The sequence below is a fragment of the Pipistrellus kuhlii genome, unplaced genomic scaffold (genome assembly GCF_014108245.1).
Source record: "Pipistrellus kuhlii isolate mPipKuh1 unplaced genomic scaffold, mPipKuh1.p scaffold_m20_p_85, whole genome shotgun sequence".
NCBI classification, from domain to species: Eukaryota; Metazoa; Chordata; class Mammalia; order Chiroptera; family Vespertilionidae; genus Pipistrellus; species Pipistrellus kuhlii.
The window spans coordinates 270,828-289,847 of record NW_023425590.1 but is presented as its reverse complement, the minus strand read 5'-3'; the positions used below and the strand labels follow the sequence as shown (position 1 = coordinate 289,847).

Here is a 19,020-nt window from a genome sequence, read left to right as displayed (position 1 = left end):
CAAAATCCTTGTTCTGGCCCTGCCAAGGCGTTAGAGGTGAGTTCATTAAATGTTAGGCCAAACATAGCAGCTCCTTTTCTATATATCGATCTCAGAGAGGAGGGGAGAGGGAGAAGAGATAAAAACATCCATGATGAGAGCGAATCATTGATCGGCTGCCTGCTGCCTGCTCCCTTCTGGGGACAGAGCCCACAGCCCAGGATTGTGCCCCTTCCAGGAATCAAACTGTGACCTCCTGGTTCACAGCCTCACCGTCCGGACAAAAGCAGGCTAGCTTTTAAGTTGATGATTCTGTGGTCCCACCGCTGTTGGGCGGACAGCGTTTGGCACTGTGGTGCTCTCTGGGGACAGAATCTTGTAATGCAGCCTTTAGGGAGCCATTGTATCTGGGCTCTTTCGTTGAAGTCTTTGTTTTTTAGAGCAATTTTAGGTTCACAGCAAATCTAAGAGAAAAGTATTCAGATTTCCCACATACCCGCTGCCCCAGACCCGCACAGCCCCCCCACCCCACCTGTCCCCCCAACATCTCCACCAGAGCGGGGTGTTTGTTCCAATGATGAACACACACTGGTACATCGGGATCACCCAAAGCCAATAGTTTAGTGGTTTGCGTTGGGGGCTATCTCTGGCTTTCCATGATGTGTATTATTTGTACCAATGGATTTTAACTGCAGTACAATTTTCAGGAGCACTTTTAATGACATTGTCTAACAATTTCAAGCTAACAAGGGTAAGCAGGTCAAGTGGGCCCCATAACTTTTCATATATATTTAAGCAGGAAGTATCATGAAAAACTTGCCAACATGTTAGCAATTTCACATGATCAATGAAATTCCGAGTGGAGCACAGTGAAATGTATAGCTCCATCTACTGTAAATACTTTGAATTGGCTGCCTCTGGGTTTCATACGTTAGGTTTGCTTTCATGATGAGTTTAATTTGGGGATTTTGTACGTGATGCTGTGCGTGAACCACGTTTAGAGCACGTTGCTAGACGCTGAGGGATGTGAACATAATGAACCGGGAGAGGGATGGGATTAACACCAAGGGGGGAAGGACTTTTGGGAAGAGGCGGGAGGTGGGTAGAGAAATGGAAATGCAGAGGCAAGCTGAGGAGAGGCCACGAGGGTCTCATTGACCCTGAGCTGACCAGCCTTTCAAGACCGGGAGAGGTCATGGTCAAAGTGATGGTTCGCCTACAGCCGCTCTGTGCCCAGCACAGGCTGGCGGGCATGCTGACCTGGAGAAGCCTCAAACAGCTACTGCTAGTGAGGAAAAGGGTGCCTAAGTAAAAACCCTGCCCTGTGGTAGATGCTAGGATCAAGGTATTTGCCACGTGCCTTGAGGGTAGAGAGAAGAAAGACATTCAGAGGGGCTGGGGCAGTGGGGCACCAGGTCTCAGCCTGGAAGACCTCACGAGAGAGGAGATAACGCTGAAGAGAGGGAGGATGTCTACGGACTGCTCGGAGGGGTGGAATTCCATCCCGCATCAGGAAACGGGCTGCCTGGTTGCCGCTGAGGCTCAGGGACATGGCAGGGCAAGAAGTTACATAAGCAGCCACCGGCTTCTGCGGGACCTTGAACTCCAGAACTCCTTGAACTCTGCAGACACCTGGGAGCTGTGGGGAGCTCGGAGGCTGGGCGGAAACGGGAGAACAATGAGGATACACAGCAGAGGGTGGACTGCAGCCACGGAGCCTGCAGGGCAGGGAGCGGGGAGGGAGCTCTCGTAATGCGGTCAGAGAGAACCAGAGCAGGACCAGCGCAGGGACCTTCTCAAGGAGGAGACAGAGTCACAGGAGGGAGTTGAAATTCTCCTTTGGAATGGCCAGCACGGGGCTGCTGGCTGGGCTGGAGTGACATCGAAACCAGGACAGGGCGGGCAGAGGAGTAACCAGGCATTTGATCTGATCCACCTGTTGGCACAAGAAATGACATATGAAGTGTTCTAGCCCAGCCGATGTGGCTCAGTGGTTGAGCACCCACCCAGGAGCCCAGAGGCCACTGGTCTGGTTCCTGGGCAGGGCACATGCCCATGGTGGGAACTCATCCCTGTGGGGGGCGTGCTAGAGGCAGCCGATGGCAATGTTTCTCTCTCATCAATGTTTCTATTTCTGGATCCCTCCCTCATCCTCTTTCTCTGAAAAAATCAATAAAAACATATATATATATATATGTTTTTAATTGTTTTTAAGTGTTCTACCCATGGTATTTATTATTGTTACTACTCATATATCTCAAAGGGGGGGTCATTTTGTGATTTTTTTCAGGCAGTCATCTTCATAGATAATTTTCAGGACAGCCCTATCATTGGGTTTCTTTATAGTAAGCGAAGTGCCAGAGGCACTAGAAAACCCGCGCTATTGCATTTACGATCATGACGCCTCAAATCAGAGCCTTGGTAACGTCGTCTATCAATGCTGCCTGCGAAGCAGCCGCAAAGCGTGAGGCTGTGGCGACCCATGTTGGCCTCGGTCTCCACAGTCGGATGCCCGGGCTCGTTGGCCACGGAGGCCCCAGTCCGCAGGGGGACCTCAGACCGGGGCCACAGCTGCCAGAGCCCTGTGATCAAGGAGGAAGGAGTAAATGGATGGGAGGGTGAGTGGACCAGAAAAACCACTTACCGTATTTTTCGGACCATAAGACGCTCCGGACCATAAGACGCACCAGTTTTTAGAGAAGGGAAATGAAGAAAAAAAGATTCTGAAACAAATAGTGTCCTAAAATATTTTATGTGCATTAAAACCCAACATCACAGTCATAAACACATGTAATCAACCCTGTAAAGTAAACAGCAGCATTTAGAACCATTTTAGAGCCGGGCAAGCACACAGAAACCACACAGAGCCGGGCAAGTAAAAAAACTTTTTTTTTAAAGTATATGTGTAGGCTATATTTGGACCATAAGACGAAGGGACTTTTTCCCCCCACTTCTGGGGGGGAAAAAGTGTGTGTTATGGTCCGAAAAATACGGTACTCTCTTCTTTAAGAAAATTACTTCCTTTTGGATGGACTAGAATGTGTATCCTTTTTGGAAACTGTCCAATGACTCAGGTCCCTCTCCCCAGAACATTCCCTACTCTTTCTGACTACTAGCAATGCAGGTCTCAGCTTATGAGAGTTCTTTTTCTTTTTTTTCTTTTTTAAAAAAAATATATTTTATTGATTTTTTACAGAGAGGAAGGGAAAGGGATAGAGAGCTAGAAACATCGATGAGAGAGAAACATTCATGAGCTGCTTCCTGCACACCCCCCACTGAGGATGTGCCCACAACCAAGATACATGCCCTTGACCGGAATCGAACCTGGGACCCTTCAGTCTGCAGACCGGCGCTCTATCCACTGAGCCAAACTGGTTTCTGCTTCTGTGAGTTCTTTCTTAGGAAGAGCTCCCTGGACCCCGGGACTTTCAGGCTCTCCTGTGGCCCCACAGCCATCTGTGTCATCTGCCACCAGAGCAGCGTCCGCTTCTTCCTGTTTGACCTTCTCTCCTGCCGGCCTGGGTAGTCCCTCCAGGGGCACGGATGGGATGACCACAGGGAGAGCACGCTCTCTCTGAGCTGGGCTGTCCCTCTCCTTCACTCAACAGACGGAGCTCCTGGTGCGCGGGCCTTCGGGCTCTGCGACTCACACAAATGGGCCGCCGGTTCCGGGCCTCGAGCTCAGACTGAGAGGAGCACCGTGGTCTCCCCGGGGCCGCAGACCGAATGCTGCCCTGCCTTTCCCGGTTCTCCAGGTGCAGGGGGCAGAGCGTGCCGCGTTCCTGTCTCCACGCCGGCCTGCGGCTATTCCTGTCATCAGTCTCCTCTTGCATTTACCCAGATACAGGCGACTGGTTTCTCTGGAGAAGCCTGACTAATGGGCACGCACAAAAACTCGCAGCCCTAGCCGGTCTGGCTCAGTGGATAGTGCGCCGGCCTGAGGACTGAAAGGACTCAGGTTCGATTCCAGTCAGGGCCATGTACATTGGTTGCGGGCACATCCCCAGTGGGAGGTGGTGCAGGAGGCAGCTGATCCATGTTTCTCTCTCATCGATGTTTCTAACTTTCCCTCTCCCTTCTGCTCTGTTAAAAAAAATAAAAAATCAATAAAATATATTTTTAAAAAACGTCCAGACTCACTTGGTTCACTCCTCAGCGGCGACACCAATGAAGCCTTTAGGGCACATGTGTCAAACACAAGGCCCGCGGGCCAAATCCGTCCCGCCAGGCCTTGCAATGTGGCCCGCACCGTGCTGTCATCACTGCACTCCGCTGCGTTTCCATCACAATGACAGTTTATGACTGTTCAGTAAACCATTCGGCCTGCGATTTAGGCTGGATTTTAGATTTTGGCCCCTTCTCTGATTGAGTTCGACACCCCTACTTTAGGGCACTGAACTCCTAACCAGGGTCCCGCGGGGCTTACCGGTCGCACCCCTCTCGTCTCCTTCATCCTGAAGCCGTATCTCCAGTCTGCCTTTGACTTTCATCGTCGGGACCTTTTTGAAGATCACAGGCCTGGCGTCGTGTGGAGCAGCCTCTTTAGGGGCTTGTGTGACATTTCCTCCCAATTCATAAGATGCGCGTTTTTGGCAAAAACACTCCAGAGGCGGTTCTGTCGCCCCGGATGTTGGTTTGTCCGGTCTCTAGTGACATCAGTGACCAGAGACAAATCTGGATGGTCCAGAAGGCACCGCCTTCCCTCTTTTCATAGCCGAGCCCACGGCCTCCCACGCGGGGCTGAGCAGGTCCGTGGAGAGACGAAACCCCGGACCAGTCAGTGCTCGAGGTGGCCAAGGCCTCGGAGCAGCCCTCTGCCCTGAGGATGCCACTCCCCCCGGGGCCTCGATCTATTTCTTGTTGTTTAGAGACAGGAGCAGTTCCCTACCCCGTGTGCTCGGCATACAGACACGCAGCACCCGTGGGGTGGTGCCCACTTCTTCCGGCTCTGGCTCTTTTTTGCAAAAAAAAGTTCTCATTTTTGAAAGAAGAATTTTATGGGGAGATGCTTTGGACCTATGCAAATATTTCATTGCGTGTCCAACTTTTATCCACTGGATATAGCAAACGTTGATATTTCTTACCTGATGATTGCCAAATGGTGATTTTTTTAACTCCATTATTTTTTGCCTACATTCTACTCTAAGTATGAGCTATCTCTTATCCCCATTTATCCTATCTAATAAAGAAGGAATGTGCTAATTGACTGTAACACCCTCACAAAGATGGTGGTGCCCACAGTCACAAGATGGTGGCACCCAGTACCCTCAGCCTTGCCATGGTGGCAGGTGCATGGCATGGCTGGGTTGCCCCCAGGTGGGTCTGGCCGTTCTGCGAGCCTCTTTCTGGAGTCCCCCAGTCCCCTTGGTCCCCCAGTTGCCCAGGGCCAGCCGGAGGCACAGGCAAGCCTTTGATGGCATCTGCCCAGCTGCCCAGGGCCGCCTCAGGCCGAGACTTTCGCTGCCAGCAGTGGCAGCAGCAGAGGTGTGATGGGGGCATCGCCTTCCCCTGATCACTGTGTTGCCTCCCACCCCTGAGGGCTCCCAGATTGTGAAAGGGGGCAGGCCAGGCTTAGGGCCCCCCAATCCTGTGCATGAATTTTCATGCATCAGGCCTCTAGTTTATTCAATTAAAAAATATCTGTGTGGTCTCGTGGATTATACTTTATTACATGGGCTATATTCTCCTATTTATTTTGTAATTTATTTTGATGCTCAAATTGTCCCAGACGTGGCCCCTTCAAGATGACTGCTTTGCCTTTTTGAAACGTCTCCAACATTCCTCGTGCATTTCCTACTTTCTGACACAATAAGATGTTCCAGACTCACCTCTATGGCACTTAAAATACATTTACATTTATTGTTATAGCTGCGTGTATTGCAAACCTTGAATTCACATCACTGCCTCTAATTCCAATCCCGTCACACAGCCTGCTTGTTCTTCTCATTACTGGGTTTGCAACCCCTTCTCCACCGGGGAGGAGTCTGGCTCCTGCTTTCCTCGATGTGGTTTTCCTCTCTGTAGCGCCCATGGGATCAGCCGCCGGCCTCTGGAGGCTGCCCCGCTTCCTTGTTAGGGGTCTGACCTCCACCCTGGCCCGACTTCCTGGCTGAATATGGCCGTGGCGCTAGCATCCTGTGCAGTCAGAGAAGCAGAGAGAACACACTAGTAGAGAGATACAATGATGAAGCAGACACACAGGGGAAAATCACAGGAGAAGGACACCAGGAGTATCTTGTGTGTTTCTGGACACTTCCTAACCCTGGCCCACATCCTGTGCTGAGATGCCGCTGTATTCCTGTTCCTGGCATCCTAATGATAAATCCTTCCCTTTGGTTAAGCTACTGCAGGTTGGTTTCTGATACAAACAGAGAATCTTTCGTTTTTTTTATCCTCACCTGAGAATATTTTTCCATTGGTCTTTTAGAGAGAGAGCGGAAGAGAGAGGGAAAGACAGAGAGAAACATTGATGTGAAAGAAACACATCGACTGGTTGCCTCCTGTACATGCCCAGACTGGGGCCTGGGCCCGGGAGGAGCCTGCCACCACGGTACATGACCTTGACCAGAATCTAAGTTGGGACCATTTGGTCCCCAGGCTGACGCTCTCTCTACTGAGCCAAACAGCTAGGGCTTGAACAAAGGTGTACTGATATCCTGCCTTGCTCTATAAAAAAATAAAAAATAAAACAAACTGTGGAATAGTCAGGGCAAGGGGGGAAAATTAACCCACAGAAAATGCTTACCACATGGTACTGCGCTGTTGTTTAATATGGGCTGGAATATTAGCACTAAGCTTTTTAGTGATCTCAACCAAGTATGAAACACTCCCCCTTACAAGATTTCTTCTCCAGATTTTAAGACACGAGCAACTGGAGGATGAATAGATACACCTCTGGGACACAATAGTCTAGAAGTGAGCTCTTCAACAAATGGACAATAATGGCACGCTGTGCGGCCGTCTGGAAAAAATATTAATTTGGATCCATACCTCACCCCATATACCGAGTCAGTTCCAAATGGACCGATGATGCTTAATTACAAAAGTCTACCTGGTAAATGCCCCTCAATAGAGGATTGGTTAAATAAAGTATGGCATATTCCTATAATAAAATGTTATGGGAATTGAAAAAAAAATTAGTGAGGAGCTCTGTATATACTGCTACAGACATATTTATGATACATTAAGTAATAAAAAGCAAAGTGTAATGATTGTGTATGGACTGCAACTATGTTTGCAAATTGGGGAATGTCTTGGCTTCTACCGGCACAAAAAGATTGCCTAGGAGGAAGGAGCAAAGCATAGTGGTTACATGTTTGGGTGTGGAGACAGGTGTGGGGGAGGGATTTTTAACTGTATAACCTTTTAGGCTTTCCGATGGATGAACCATATATAAATATAAATATATATATATATATATATATATATATATATATATATATATATATATATATATATTTTAATTGATGAAAATCAGACAAGCCAGCTAATGAAGCCCAGTTAGTTTTATTTTATTTATTTATTATTTTATTTTATTTTTTACAGAGAGGAAGGGAGTGGGATAGAGAGTTAGAAACATCCATGAGAGAGAAACATCATGGATCAGCTGCCTCCTGCACACTCCCTACTGGGTATGTGCCCACAACCAAGTTACATGGCCTTGACCAGAATCGAACCTGGGACCTTTTAGTCTATCCACTGAGCCAAACCGGTCAGGGCCAGCCCAGCTTGTTTTGAGGGACTGAGAGGCCAGCAGGAGGGGCTGGAAGTAATTCTCACTGCTGGGCCCCGTGGCCATGCCCACCCCAGGATGCCATTCTTCCCATAGAGGACGATGTCCCCACAGCCTTCCATGTGCTGCCCACAGTGCGTGCCGTATAGGAAGCGTTCCTTTTAGGGAAGTCTGCCCAGAGCACTCCATTTCCTCCTCTCACCCAGGAGCAGCCTGCGCCCTGGTGACCTTACAGTACCTGGATGTGCAGGAGCCATGAGCACACCGGCTTCCCAGCCAGACCCTGGGCTCACATCTCAGTCGTTCCCATCTGACCTGCTCAGTGGCTGGAGGTTATTATTTTGTTTCTCTTAATAGACAGGGAGTGGGGGACAATTACTGGCCAGACCTCACAGGGTCCTATAAAGATCTCCCTCTTCCATCGGCCCGGCCAAGAGCAACATCATGGGAGCCACAGGAAGCATTAACATCCTTCTGGCCCTCACATTGTAAACAGACACAAATGAAACGAATAGTTATTCCAACTTATCAAAAAGTATTACCACTTCACCATGTAATAAGCAAACACATGACTAAGGAGATGTGTTACAGCCTTCTTTGGTAACCAACACATGCATCTGAGTTGCAGCCAGCCTGGGAGCAGCTGTATTGCAAGAGCTCAGTCTTGAACCTTGCTGACCTACACAACGCCCAGCACACAGTAGGTGCTGCTCTTGGGCACGAAAGCATTCCTCTGGAGTGCACCTAGGGGTGCCTCTGGAAGCGATGTCTGCATGGTGGGGCGCACTGATAGGGTTTTCCTTAAGCCAGACCCTGGGCCTTCATATTTTTAATGCCCAGCTGCAAGGGATGGGGCCGGGTAGCAACCTCTGCAATGCACCTTTTACATAGTGGGACCACTGTCCCAGCTGTCCGTGGCTGTCCCAGATCCGGGGTTGGGGTGGGAGATGGTCCCGTGTCTCTCCCCTCCCCCCCCCCCCCCCCCCCCCCCCCCAATGCTGAGGACCCTGCGCCACTAGCGGGGTGTAGGCCAAGCGAGGGGGGAGGTCTCTGCACGTGGAGGGGAGTGGGCAGAGGACGCTGTGCCCTCCGGCCGCGGGCAGGGCCACGCTGAGGGGCGATGGCCGCCACGCGGGGCAGCACGGGCGGCGGGCGAGCTCCGAGCACCAGGAGGTTCGGACCCGCCGGGCCACGAGGGCACAGGGCGGCCCGGCCTCGCCGCCGTTAGGCCGCCGCAGGCCCCGCCTCAGCCTCCGCGCCGCGCCCGCCGTCTCCGCGCCGCTGAGTGGCCGAGGGGCCGGGGTTGACCTTTCACCGCCGCGCGCCGCCCAATCACAGGCCGGCTCTCATGCCCGCGCGGGCGCGGCGCGGCGCGGCGCGGGCGGCCGGGGCGGCGTGGGCGCCGGCGGGATTCTCCAAGCGGCCGTGCGCCGTTGCCGCGGGCCGTGCGCGGGCTGCGGGCGAGCCGGGCGCTGCGCAGTCTCCGCAGGCGCCGGCGGGAGGGGTCGAGGCGGAGCGCGCGGGCGCGGGCTGCAGGGCCCAGGTGCATGGAGTAGCTGACAGCGGGGACCGGCGGCGGCGAGCGGGAGGAAATGGCGGCGGCGGCGGCGGCGCCGGGCGGCACCGGGAGGCCTGGCCTGTGACGCACGCGCCCGAGAGGGGTCCGATGGTTCTCGAAGGCCCGCGGCGCCCCGTGCTGCAGGTGAGGCGGGCCCGCGGCGCCGCTTTGTGTCCGCGGGGGGAGCGCCCGGCCCGCGCTCAGGCCCGGCGGGCGGCGGGGCCGGCGCGGGCAGACGGCGCGGCCTGCGGGGCTGTGCGCCGCCGCCACCCTGGCGCCCTCCCGCGTGGCCGCTGCGGGGGACTTTGTGCGGCCTCCGGCTCCGGCTCCGGTTGGGGATGCGGATCGGGGTTTGACAGGTCCGGGTGCGCGCACCCACTGTGCGGGCCGGGCTGCGGCGGCGGCGGTCCAGGCGGACCCGGCGGACCCGGCGGGGGCCGGAGGCTGCGGGGCGGCCGCGGCTGCGGTGCTGCGGGCAGGAAGCGCGAGCCCCCGGGGCGCCGGGCAGGAAGGGAGGATTGTCCCTGGGTCCTGGCGGGTGGCCCCGGCCGTCTTCCATCCCCGCCCCTCGCCAGGACTTGTGGCCGCTGCCCAGGAGCCTTTCCTGGGGCCGCCATCTCCGGCAATCAGGGTGTCTAGGGCAGCGTCAGATTTGTGCCCATGATCTGCAGCGCCCAGCTGCCCAGGCTCTGCCCGCAGACCCCACACACCCGCAGCCGTGCTGGAGCGGAGGTGAGTGGCCAGGCCTTGCTCTGTGGTGGTCAGGGAGTGGAGAAAGTCATGCTGGAAGAGCCGGAGTGACCGATCCACAGAAGTTTTTTTTTATAATATACTTATTGATTTTTTTACAGAGAGGAAGAGAGAGGGATAGAGAGAGAGAAATATCGATGAGAGAGAGAATCATCGATCAGTTGCCTCTTGCACACCCCCTACCAGGGATGTGCCCGCAACCAAGGTACATGCCCTTGACTGGAATCGAACCCGGGACCCTTCAGTCCTCAGGCCGACGCTCTATCCACTGAGCCAAACTGGTTTCGGCGATCCACGGAAGTTTTGAGTGTTCCTGCCACCAGCTCCGTTTAAGGATATGCGTTCGGTTTAAGAACATGCATTCCTCTCATCCAAGGGCCCGGACCTCGAGGTCCTCGGTCCTCGGCGTGTTCTGAATCGCTACCATCCTGACCGTCAGTGGTCTTCGCATTGCTGGTGCCTCCAGGGCAGCACCCAGCGATGGAACAGGGCGGAAGTTAGGTAACTTGGAATGATGCATTTCTTTTTAATGCGCTTGACTACAAGGTTAACGCAATGGAAAACCATATTGCTGTGGACATTGGCATTTCTAAGTCAAAGTATTCGTCTTCCCCAAAGAGCCCCCGTCATTTAGTGCAGGAAGGATGCTGGCACAGGATGCTGGAGTGGGGCTTGTGCATGGTAACTCCGGCAGTGCTGATGCCAGCTGATGCCAGCAGGAACCAGGTTCTGGAGGAACCCGTCTGTTCGCCATGCGTTGTCTGTAAATCTAGGGAGCTACACGTGGCACATCTGTACACACATAGTTGTTTCAAAACCTGATTGTAGGACATACCTTATAAAACTCTGTCTTCAGATTAGAAACACTAAGGATGCTTTTAATGTGGCCCATGAAGCACTGGGATGGAAGTGTTGGTGCGGGTTTATTCACTGCCCGCTGAGCCGTCGGAGGAGAAGACGTGTTAGTCACCTTTCATCTGGGGCAGAGACTATTCGGGCCCGTGTTTTGGGGGTGCTTGCTTTTCCCGCACCCTCGCCGCCCCGCAGGCGGGTTCTGTCTCCCGCACCCTGCTTGTGCTCTGTGTGGGGCTTTGCAGTGACGTGTTTTGCCGCGGCTGAGAGTTGTTATCTTGGTTTTCGAAGGCATTTCATTTTCGTGTGCTCTCTCCTCGCTTGGCAGTGATTTGCGGTGCGTGTGGTGGTAGTGGGCTCAGTGTCACCTTCTAGGCAGAGGGACTGCTGCGGCACAGATGGTTTTCCCTGCCTCTGTCTGACGTGTGGCTGCTGGTCTCACCTGAGAAAGGAGACGCCTGTGACCTTGATGCCCTGCGGCCATTCTGTGGCGAAGGGGAGAGTGACCTGAGGCGCTGCCCTGACTTCGCGGGCAGGAGAGGAAGACTCGGAGACGGAGGCCCGGAGTGCGGAGCTGGAGTGCGGACGGGACTGGCATGGTGCGATGCCGGAGCCCGGCCCTGTGCTCTGCGTTGGGTTGCATCGGGGCTGTAAGTGGGGGTGAGGAACACCGGGTCATGTGTAGGAGTCCTTAGCTGGTGCTTGTTGGATGAAGGAAACGCTCTCCAACCTGAAATATTCAGGTGACTTCTGTGCTAAATATATGTATATATATAAAACTAATTTTATCATTTTAACCAGTTTTAAGTGTATGGTTTTATGGCATTAAGTACACACACTGTTTTGCCACCGTCAGCACCATCATCTCCAGAACTTTTTATTCTTCCTTAACTGGAACTCTGTCTCCATTAAACACCTTGATGCCCTGTGGCTATTCTTGTGGCAAAGGGGAGAGTGACCCTCACTCCACCCGCTTCCAGCCCCGGCAGCCACCATGCTGTTTTCTCTGTGAATGCGGCTACTCCTGGAACCTCTACAGCACATGTGTCAAACACAAGGCCCGCGGGCCAAATCCGTCCCGCCAGGCCTTGCAATGTGGCCCCCACCGCGCTGTCATCACTGCACTCCGCTGTGTTTCCATCACAATGACAGTTTATGACTGTTCAGTAAACCATTTGGCCCGCGATTTAGGCTGGATTTTAGATTTTGGCCCCTTCTCTGATTGAGTTCGACACCCCTACTCTACAGTATTTGTCCTTCAGTGACTGGTGCATTTCACTTAAGCTCCTTCAGGGTTCATTTCTGTGGGAGCATATGCCAGGGTCCCTTTTTAAGGCTGAGTAATGGTTCACTGTGTGTGCATGTACCGCATTTTATTTAGCCATTCATCCGTGGACACCTGGGTGGTTGTTTCTGCATTTTGGCTTTATGAATAGTTTTCGTGTGTGTGTGTGTGTGTGTGTGTGTGTGTGTGTTTAACCTTAACCCAAGGACATGTTTGGGGGGAGGGAGAGAGAGAAATATTGATGTGAGATATATCGATTGGTTGCTTTCCATACACGCCCCAACCAGGGATCCAACCCACAACTCGGGTACCTTTCAGTGCATAGGATGATGCTCAATCGTCACTCTGGCTGGGCCAGATCATCAAACATCTGGCTGGACTCAGATTTTTTAAAAAATATATATTTTATTGGTTTTTACAGAGGGAAGGAGAGAGATAGAGAGTTAGAAACATTGATGAGAAAGAAACATCCATCAGCTGCCTCTGCATGCCCCCAACTGGGGATGTGCCCGCAACCAAGGTACATCCTTTGACTGGAATCAAACTCGGAACCCTTCCATTCCAGGGCCGACGTTCTATCCACTGAGCCAGACCGGTGAGGGCTGGATTCAGATTTTATCGCAATAGGAGCTTTCTCAGGGCTGTCCCAAAAGTTACACTTTCCCACAGATGGTTCCTCTTTGTCAAGAAAAGACTTTAATCTCCTTGAGGCCCAGGACTGACATTTTTGTGATCTCAGTTCCTGGCGAGCGGACATTCCAGTAACCGGTTCGGCTGGTCAGCACGAGGCTGGCTGTCGCTGCCGGAGGAGGCCACGGAAGGCCCATGTCTAACTTGTGCAAACCGAAAGCTGGAGCCCAGTGATTGGTCTTGTTTATCTTATTCTCTGCTTTTTGGACATTCAAGAGTTTAGGTCACCCTAGCAGGTCAGTGAATGTACATACCTTACTATTTGTCTACTTCAGGAGGGTTTAGGATGGTTTTGCAGGGAGCGCTCAGCATCTGCATGTCGCTAAAGGTTTTTTAAAATTTTAAATTATTAGTCAAAGCGTAAGAGGAAGCGGTACTAATTATAGTTGGCATTGATTAATGAAAGGAAGTATACCGATTAACCAGGAGAAGCAGACCTTTCTCTGGTATGAAGAATAAGTGATTGTTTAAATTCATATATAAAATGACATTAACATGTGGACAAAATGTTTTACGAGTGATAGAGAAACATTTTCACATGCCGTTGTAGAGAAGCTAGGTAAAAGCCTCAGCAGACTAGAAAAGCTTTAGTAATACGGTGAACATCATCCTGGGGAAGTGATTTATTAGGGTTTAGTTAATTTATTTCCAGGTAACTTCCCTGAAGTATCAGTGTCTCATGCAGTTAGTTGTCTTTTGACAGATGCTGAGTGACAATATTTACAAATGAACTCATTTCTGGACGGTGTAGGCAGTCAGGGTTTTCCACATTTCCGCTGCCAGGCTTTAGGAATGTTGGCCTAAGAAGTAGGGCTGCTTTTTTCGTGGTGGTGTATCCCCAGAATTAATGCAGAGGAAGCGATACCTTTGATCCTTGAGCAATGTGGGGCTTAAAGGGTGCTGATTTCCCCACCCCCGCTGCGAATACCTAATCCTTGGTGCTCAAGTTCCCTATGTGTAATGACTCTGCAACCGTGGATCAAAAACAGTACAGGTATCTATACTATCTATACTAATAAAAGGGTAATATGCTAATTAGACCGGATAGACCGAACGTCCTTCCAGACAAAGCCATGGTGGTGGGGGCCGAGGCAGAGGCGGTTAGGGTGATCAGGCAGGCAGGCAGGGGAGAGTGGTTAGAGGCATCAAGCAGGCAGGCAGAAGTGGCTAGGGGCAATCAGGCAGGCAGGCAGGGGGGTTAGGGGCGATTAGGCAGGCAGGCAGATGAGCAGTTAGGAGCAGTTAGGAGCCAGCGGTCCAGGATTTCGAGAGGGATGTCCTGCTGGTTTAGGCCCAATTCCACAGGGCAGTCGGACATCGCCCAAAGGGTCCCCAAATAGAGAGGGTGCAGGCCTGGCTGAGGGACCCCTCCCCTGCATGAATTTCATGCACCAGGCCTCTAGTTTATTGCATAAATATCAGTGTGTAAGTGGACCCTCATTTTGCTGTTCGAGGGTCAACTGTATTTTTTATTTTTATTTTTTAATTTATAAATTAAAATTTTCAGTAGTGTAAGAACGCCCTTTGTTAAAACATATTCTTGTCAGTAAATTGTTGGTTCTCTTAATATGTGCAGTTGCTTAGGGCAAGGATAGCTTAGCATCATTTAAATACGTGATTAGGAAGGTGCCACAAGAAAGCATTGTTTGAGGTTGTTTATAAAATTTACTAGAGACAAAACATGAAATATTTAAATTTTGGCCTTAGTGTTTGATTTTTGAGACTTGTAGTGACAATCAATGTCTGTGTTAAGGTTTATAGAATAATAAGGATGGACTAGAACAGTACCTGGCATACAGAATTTGCTCCTGTTTGTTCAGTGAATAAATTAATGTTTTTACTTTTTGAAGTATTTAGAAACTAACACATTCTTATGGAGATAACGTTGCTTTTATATGAAGTTTTTAAAAAGGTTATTACTGCCCTGGCTGGTGTGGCTCAGTTGGTTGCGCGTTGTCTAGGGCACCGAAGGGTTCCAGGTTTCATTCTTCAGGGCACGTGCTGGGGTTGTGTGCAGGAGGCAGCAGATGCATGTGCTGCTCTCACATTGATGTTTCTCTCCCTTCCTCTCTGAAATGGAAGATGGAAACTTCGGGAAATAGTCTTACGAAGTCAGATCTTTGCTTTGAATGGATGGCAGAAGCTTTCAGAGACAATGGAGTCTCTTCATCGTCTATATCTCCATGTACTACAGCTTAGTAAATGTTTGTTAATGGATGAGAACCTGACAGAAATTGTTTAGCTTTTCTCTCTGATCATTTTGATACCCTGTGCTTGGAAGTCCTTTTTGCCTATTCAATTTTCTTGTCTGCCTTTGCTTATTGATTTGTAGGGGTTGTTTATATATCCTACTCTGGCTGGCTTTTTCACTCTCTTTATCAGATCATTTAATGAACACAAGTTCTGATTTTATGTAGTTCAGTTTGTCGATGTTTTTCCTGTATGAATGGTGCTTTCTAGAGCTTGTCGAAGAAATTTCTGCTCACCCCAAGGACATGAAGACGTATTCGCCTAAGTTTTTTTCTAATAACTTTATTGTTCAAGTTTGTACATTTAGATATATAATTTAACTGGCATTGCATTTTGTGTGTGATAATGAGGTGGGAGTCAAAATTCTTTTTTTTGCTTGGATATACAACCTAGCTTCTATTCAGTATGGTATTGTTTTTGTCACTAAGTAAATAAGCTTATATATGTTTTATTCTGTTTCATTGTCTATTTTTGTGCCAGCACCCACACTATCTTAATTACTGTAGCTTTATAGTAAGTAAGTCCTAATAAATCAATTGCTTTTTTTTTTTTTAAATATTAAGCCATCTTTGCATTCCTGTGGCAAAACACAACAGGTCAAGATGCATTTTCCTTTTTATATATATCCGGAGTCAGTTTGCTAGGGTTTTGTTTAGCATCTTTATGTTTTTTGTTTGAGAGATGGAGCTGTACTTTTACTGTTACTGGATTTTGGTGTCCAATTTATGCTGGTATCATAGAAAGAGTTGGGAAGTATTCTCTCTTCTATCTGGAAGAGTATGGTTTTAAGATTGAAGTTACTTTTAAATATTTAGAAGAATCACTAGTAAAGCCATCTAGGCTTGGAGTTTTTAATAATCCATTTTTAAATAATCCATTTTCTTTAAAAGGTATAGGCCTCTTCAAATTTTTGTTTCTTCAGATGTTAACTTGGGTAAATTGTGTTTTCCAAGGAATTTGTCCACTTCATCTAAAGTTATTTTCTTGAGTGGCCATGAGAAGGTAATTGATTCTAAAATAACCAAATAAAACTTTGCTTGATTTGGAAAAATTACAACTTTTTAAGAGATAATTAAATAATATAAAGAATATTCTTTGCTGTGTGCATGAAATAATAGTCAGTGGTTAATGACACTTCAGTCAGGTTTTATATATTCTTAGAAGTTAGGCACAAGTGTGATTTATGTGGACAAAGTTAGTTCCCTGAAAACTAATGATATTCAACAGCTATTGGTAGGTTGGGAGCTCGATCCAAGCCAGGGCACATACCAGTGATGGGGAAAAGGAGACACTCGGGGGCCTAGCCATCTGAATCTGTGCCAGTACCTAATGCACATTCTTATTAGCCTGTAGTCTAGTCACTGCCCCTTTAATTATCCCGTCCTGCAGGACCTGTTTACTTAAGTACCACACCCAATTTAGAGAGGCGGTAAACCAGTGTTTCCCAACCTTCTCTCATGATGAGAATCACCTGGTGGAGTTGTTAAAGCACAGATTCCCGGATCCCAACTAAGAAGTGCTAAACTAGAATTTTTGGGAACATATAGGTAAAATTGTATACTTAACTAGTGCTCTAAGACAGATTTTATATACAGAGCACTAAGTTAGGTATGCAATTTTACCTATATGTTCTCAAAAATTCTAGTTTAGCACTTCTTAGTTGGGATCCGGGAATCTGTGTTTTAACAACTCCACCAGGTGATTCTCATCATGAGAGAAGGTTGGGAAACACTGCCGTAAACCATGAACAACACACAACCCCAGACGGAGTTACCAGTGCTGGCACCAGGCCAGGCGGTGAGATGTGGTCTCATCTGCCCCCACCCCAACTCACGGGCCTTTTTGCAAAGCCCGAGAAAGGTCTGGAAGTCCCATCCGTATTCGGGGGACAAAGAAACCAAGGGGATAAAGGGAGAGCTTCCTCCATATTGGGGGGCTCAGGGTTTGGAGAGAGAGTCTCCCCGGAGTCACTGTACCGGGACATGTGAAATGTCTGGAAAGAAAGGGGTTTTCTGTGTCTCCAAGGATGCCTGTGTGTTTCCCGGTCGCCAGGGAAATTCTGTAGCAGGAGAATCAACCAGTAAAGCATGGAACAACAAATCAGTGTTTCTCTCTCTCTCTCTCAAACCAATCAATAATTTTTTTTTTTTTAAAAGAAGCTCTTGATTAGTATGTGACATTTGTAATTAGATTGGAAACTAAATTTCTAATCTGACCAAAATTCGCTTTTGATTAATCCAACCTTTGAATTGTAATTTAGTATATGCTTTATTGTTCTTTGAAGGATTGCTTCTAAGTCATAGTACAAATAAAAATAAGTGAAGTATAAGGCTGGAGCCTCTTAAAGACATTTGGGAGGGACAGTCAGTATTCAGGTGGCGTCAGCTTCCTGCAGTGCGTGCAGTTCTCCTCCTCGCTCAGCTTCGTGGGCATTTCTCAGTGCTTTGCACATGGGACCTGGCTGGTGAACTAGTATGTGCTGTGGGCTGTGTGGGGGAGCGGAGCAGTCGGGCTGGCATGCTGTAGATCCCGCTGTAGAGGAGGCAGGGACAGGTAGGGCAGTGCCCCTAGGCAGCAGGCGGGTTCCGCACACTCGGCCTGCCCTCACAGGGATTGCTCTGTAACATTGGCTTCCATTGACTCGCTGAGTGGAATCAGACCTGTGAGCTTAGGAGCTGCATTCATCCTGATGCTGCTGGGCTTTTCTCCCAGAATTCTTGAATTCCCGTAATGGAGGGTTTTTGTTTGTATTTAGCAATAGGGAACCCTCATCTTTCTTTTTAGATTAATTTAATTTTTGGGACAGCAGCTAAGTGTGGCTTTCCAAGTGGAAGCGTGTAGCAGGCAGGAAGGCTCGGGGATCGGAGCCGGAGATGGGGCCACGGAAGGCCCTGCTTTTTTGGGGGGGCGGAGGGGGGGAGGTTTGTGCTACGAGGGACTTTCAGTGCATAAGGGCCAGGCAGGCACCGGTGTGAGAGAGGAAATGTTTGAAACGGCAAAAGCAGTGTCTGCTCTGAGGACAGAGGGAGGGAGGGCTCAGGAATCCCCCTGTGCTGAGCTGTCCTTGTCTGTGCCTGGGAAAGCTATCCGGGCTGAGGTTAGGGCGGTGAGAGCCCCTGTGAACACTGAGAAGAGAAGGCCAATGGCTCGTCAGCAGACAGGACGAGGCTCAGAGCCCGCAGCCGCAGAGCATCCTGTGACCTGGCTCCTGCTCGTCTGTCTCAGGGTCTCACCGCTCCCCTGTGACTCTGCTCCCGCAGGTGCTCCCGCAGTCTCTGCCCCTGGGCCTGCAGGGCCTTGTTCCCAGGAGGCCTGACTGTCCCTGCTGCCCAATGCTGTTTCTCCGTCTGAAGCCGCACCCAGTCCGCTCTCACCCAACATCCTCAGACTGTACCAGGGTGTCTTGTTCCGTAACTATGAGCTGAATGAATGAATGAATAATCTAAGGGGCAGGAGGTAAAACAAAGGTTTTTAAGTGAGGAAACCACCTTAAGTATTACTCTTTTTTTTTTTATAAGATAACATTAATTTTTAAAAAATATATATTTTATTGATTTTTTTCCAGAGAGGAAGGGAGAGAGATAGAGAGCTAGAAACATCGATGAGAGAGTCATCGATCAGCTGCCTCTTGCACACCCCCTACCGGGGATATGCCCGCAACCAAGGTACATGCCCTTGACCGGAATCGAACCCGGGACCCTTCAGTCCCCAAGCCGATGCTCTATCCATTGAGCCAAACCGGTTTCGGCTTAAGTATTACTCTTTATACTACTCTGAAATGAAATGGGATGTGAGTTCTATTTTCTGTGTTCTAATAGCTAAATACATTTATCGGTATTTAGTAGAGTTTTATTTTTAACTTTATGTTTTAAAAGTACAGAGACATAGGATTGGAATGCCCTACATTTACCAACACTTACCAGT

General features: G+C 49.7%; 1 protein-coding gene across 5 annotated transcripts in view; it reads left to right on the top strand.

The window, feature by feature from the left end:
- Window positions 1–9,044: 9,044 nt before the first annotated feature.
- The window catches only part of DICER1 (dicer 1, ribonuclease III), a 67,614-nt gene continuing 57,638 nt past the window's right edge, over window positions 9,045–19,020 (top strand). For 2 of the 5 annotated variants that reach the window (XM_045577213.1, XM_045577215.1), the window contains exon 1: window positions 9,045–9,413. In XM_045577213.1, the coding sequence (XP_045433169.1) occupies window positions 9,060–9,413 (354 nt within the window). In that variant the 5' untranslated portion in view covers window positions 9,045–9,059. The remainder of the gene's footprint in view (window positions 9,414–19,020) is intronic. The other 3 variants (XM_036425791.2, XM_045577218.1, XM_045577214.1) reach the window with 2 other exon arrangements.